The sequence below is a fragment of the Montipora foliosa genome, chromosome 9 (assembly GCF_036669935.1).
Source record: "Montipora foliosa isolate CH-2021 chromosome 9, ASM3666993v2, whole genome shotgun sequence".
Taxonomy (NCBI): domain Eukaryota; kingdom Metazoa; phylum Cnidaria; class Anthozoa; order Scleractinia; family Acroporidae; genus Montipora; species Montipora foliosa.
In genome coordinates, this window is record NC_090877.1 from 37198860 (window position 1) to 37202891 (window position 4032).

Below are 4032 nucleotides of genomic sequence, written 5' to 3' on the forward strand. Positions count from 1 at the left end.
TGGCAATTCTAAAAGCTGCTCGCGTCTCCTGATTCAAAGTGGGTCACCGGAAATAAACAAATACCGCTAATTTCGCTTAGCTTTCCTCCAATTCCTATACATATGGAATTTAAATAGACAGCTCCTATCCACGAAAACTATCCACGAAGATTGTACACACACAGTTTAATGGTCACTTAAATCAGTTTGTGTTGGCCTGTAGCTTTACTCGCGCGTGCACTCGAATGAACGGGTGACGCATTTTTCCTTATTTTGCAACTTTACTCGCTTATATCTCTGCTTCCGGACGGTGAATTTTTTTCATTTTTTGCATGTTAGCTTAGATTAATTTAAAACGTTTGTATTTCAAATTTAAAACAAAATCTGTAGGTGAAGAAACAAATTACCAACACATTTCAAATAAACTTATTCTTCTAAAAAACTGACTTACAGATTTTGTTGAATTTTGAACATTTTAGAGATTATTTCTAACATTATTTGGTAACGCTGAATGGGAAGATTTCACCGTCCGGTTTTTTTCAAAAAAGACAATATATCTTGATTTTAAAGCTCAAAGAAATGCCTTATATCATACCCTGGCCAAATTTTGTTTTGATATGATTACCTTAACTGTATCTAAATTATTTGTTTGAAAAAAAGGAGAAACTTTTTCGAGTCTCCTTAAGTCAATGAAGGAACGGTGTTGTCTCTGACATAAAAAGGGGGATGGACTATTTGGTTGCCGAAAATGTTAAAAAAAAACATTAAGGACGGTGCCTACTATTGTTATTGCACATACGTTCTGCGCATCTCGAAATACTCGGATTTCCTATGGGTGGTGCTTTTTAACATATTTTTGCGGGGTTCAAAACTATGCGGAGAAAGCAGAACTTGCCAAGTGCTCTTGGTATCCAAAAAGAAAACTGGGGGTAACCACGCATTTTTCAGAGATAATAAAGCTTCAATTTGGAAAAGAACGACATACATTGCTTTGTACTTTAAAGCTTTTTACAAATATTGTTGATTAATTATCTTCGAAGAATGCGTGGTTACCCCCAATTTTCTTTTTGGATTTCAATAACACTCGTTAAGATCTGCTTTTCCCGCATATTCAGTTAACCTCTCAGACACCATCTAAGAAGAATGTCACAGTAAGAGAGGACCCTGGGAATGAGAAAAGAAGCTGTGGAGCCGTCGTTGTTCCAGCGGGTCACTCCAAAATTAGACATGGTGGACGATAGTGTTTATCAGCAGCTACAGTAGTGTGGTATCTTTGTAATTTACAAGAAGAATAAGATCCCTTGGCCATGGAGCTAGCAAAGGAACTGGACGAAATTGACCAAGAGCTCAAAGATATCGAGACAAATCTTGAAACGCTGCTGAAAAGACAGATATTTCTTCAATCGCGTAAACAGCTGATTCAAGCTCAAATATGCAGTGGGGTTGCTGAATCGTCGCCTTCTTCATCAAAGAAAGACGAAAACGACCAGGACTGGTCGGCAAAGACGTTCCCATGGACGGAAGAGATTGAAAAGGCAAGGGACAACATCTTCAAACTAAAAAGTTTCGTCCCTTGCAGTTTGAATGCATAAACGCGACAATGGCGGGAAACGATTGTATTTTGATTATGCCAACTGGTGGTGGAAAAAGCTTGTGCTTTCAGCTACCTGCCGTGATTTCAAAAGGAATAACGCTTGTTATTTCACCGCTAATCTCACTTATGGAGGATCAGCTCATGGCTCTGAAGGAACTGAACATCGAAAGTTCTCTACTAAACTCGAATTGTTCCAAGGAAGAAGTGAATACTGTGCAGAGCGCTATGGTTGACAAAAAGTCGAACCTCAAACTTCTATATGTCACGCCTGAGAAAATTGCCAAAAGCAAACGGTTCATGGCTAAGTTAGAGAAAACTTTTGAAGGTATTGGCTAGATTGCAGAATACCCAGCCCACAAAATATCTAACTTGAAAAACTGCTCCTGCAGTGCCACAGTCATGTTGTAATATGCTGCGCCCGCAGTCCTACAACCCCATAGTGGTCAGTCGTTGAAATGATAATCAGTCGTTTTGCAATGCTGTGTGAAGAAGAAAGCACTTGTTTAACTGATTAAGCCTAAGCGCTCATTTCAGTGATTAGGTCTAAGCACTCGTAAGATTTTAGCATTCATTTTGCAGTTTCAGTCAACTACACTTTTCAAGAGATCGTCTTGCCCTTGACTCACTCAGACTTAATTATTCGTCGACTACGGCACTGCGGTACTGCGGTAGCAGTCTTTAAACTAACTCAGACTTCATTTTTCATCGACTACAGCACTGCGGTAGCAGGCGTTCACCTAACTTAATTGCATAATTTTCTTTGGTCCCGGCGGGACCGCAGGAGCAAGAGATTTGTGCCATTCAAAGTGGGCCGGGTATTCTGCAATCACTCTAAGGTATTACACTGTCTCTTTGTAGCTACTAAAAGCATGTGGTCTATCTTCTAGAAGTAGGGTCGAGTGAGAAGGTGGGGCCTGGGCAGGTGTAGAACACAGGTTGAGCAAGACTAGAAATCTCTGCTCCATTGGTGAACAACTAAGCCAAACATTTCCCATATAAGACCAATTCGTGATCAAGTGACTGAGTCTTTGTCATCACTCTTCCCTCAATCCAACTCCCCATAGACTGCAGGTCAGTTTTGAGTAATGGCGAGTGATGGTTTAAAATGCAAAATATGTACTCAAAGTAAAAACATTTTGGATCAAAATTCAAGCTCAAAATTTTGCTTGTTGTGTGTTACCAGAAACCCATAAGGGTTGAAACGTGCAACGCACATTCACAGCTTCCGAATATTCAGTGCGAACTGATTGGTTGAATGTTTCAGTGCTAAGTACCATATTTGGAAACCCCTCGCTCTTGTTGTTCCAAATATGGTACTTAGCAAATTGAATATTCAGAAGCTTGTTTCCAAGAACACAAGGGGCCGTTACACGTTTCAACCCTTATGGGTTTCTGGTGTTACCTAAACAAACTTTCATACTTTAAAGAAAAATGAAAAGCCGATTTATTGTTGTGGTGGTAGTCTAAAAGTGATGATAAAAATCTTTAATTTTATCTGTGTCTGTCTTTGACAGGTGGGCGATTGGTTCGAATTGTCATCGATGAAGTCCATTGCACAAGTCAGTGGGGGCATGATTTCCGGCCTGATTACAAATTCCTGGGAATTCTGAAACGGCAGTTTCCAGGCGTTCCAATCCTGGGTCTCACAGCTACGGCAACAACAAAAGTCATTGATGATGTGAAGAAGATACTTGGTCTCCAAGAGGATTGTGTATTGTTCAGGGCTTCTTTTAATCGACCAAACTTGTATTATGAGGTCTGAAGAAACTGTTAAATAAGCTAAATCCTAATCTGTCGAACTTGCAACAACATCTTGAGAACACCAATTTCAGTTTGTTGATCGAAGTTGCGATATAGCTGCAGAGTATTTAAAATTTTTCCATGTTGATTGATTTGCCTCTGTCAAAGAACTATTTTGTTGCTGATATTTTTGGCCAAATCATAGTAATTACATGGGAAAAAAATGTGGAGCATGTAACATTTTGATCATGGCTTGTCAATCAATTCCTTTGTCTCAATTGACTGACACATGTTTTGGAAATTTTTTCACCCACTATCAAAATTTTAAATTCATGGCTGCTTTACAAGTCATGGGCTCACAATGTTTTGCTTTATTATTATTATTTTTATTATTATTATTATTATTATTATTATTATTATTATTATTATTATTTTTTTTTTTTTTTTTTTTTTTTTTTGCTTTATGTAGATGCAAGCGAGATTTGTGAATCTTGCTTTCTTCTTGAGAATTTTTCCTCCAGAGGCTACATTTATATTAAATTAATAATTATCAATTTAATATAGGTATATATAACTCCAACTACTGCAGTATAGACTGAATTACAGTTGTCGGTCAAGATAGATAAACCTAGTTATACAACATTATAGTAAAAATTCACAAAACGTTTAGTTCTGACTTGAGGTTTCAGTGTAGTCTTAATACTTAAGACTAAGATTAA

At 37.9% G+C, this 4032-nt stretch overlaps 1 protein-coding gene across 1 annotated transcript in view; it reads left to right on the top strand.

Moving 5' to 3' along the window:
* The first annotated feature begins 1099 nt into the window (after window positions 1-1099).
* The window catches only part of LOC137969887 (ATP-dependent DNA helicase Q1-like), a 4518-nt gene continuing 1585 nt past the window's right edge, over window positions 1100-4032 (top strand). The window contains 3 exon segments of the mRNA XM_068816291.1: window positions 1100-1539; window positions 1542-1898; window positions 3088-3329. Of these exon segments, the coding sequence (XP_068672392.1) occupies window positions 1287-1539; window positions 1542-1898; window positions 3088-3329 (852 nt within the window). The 5' untranslated portion in view covers window positions 1100-1286.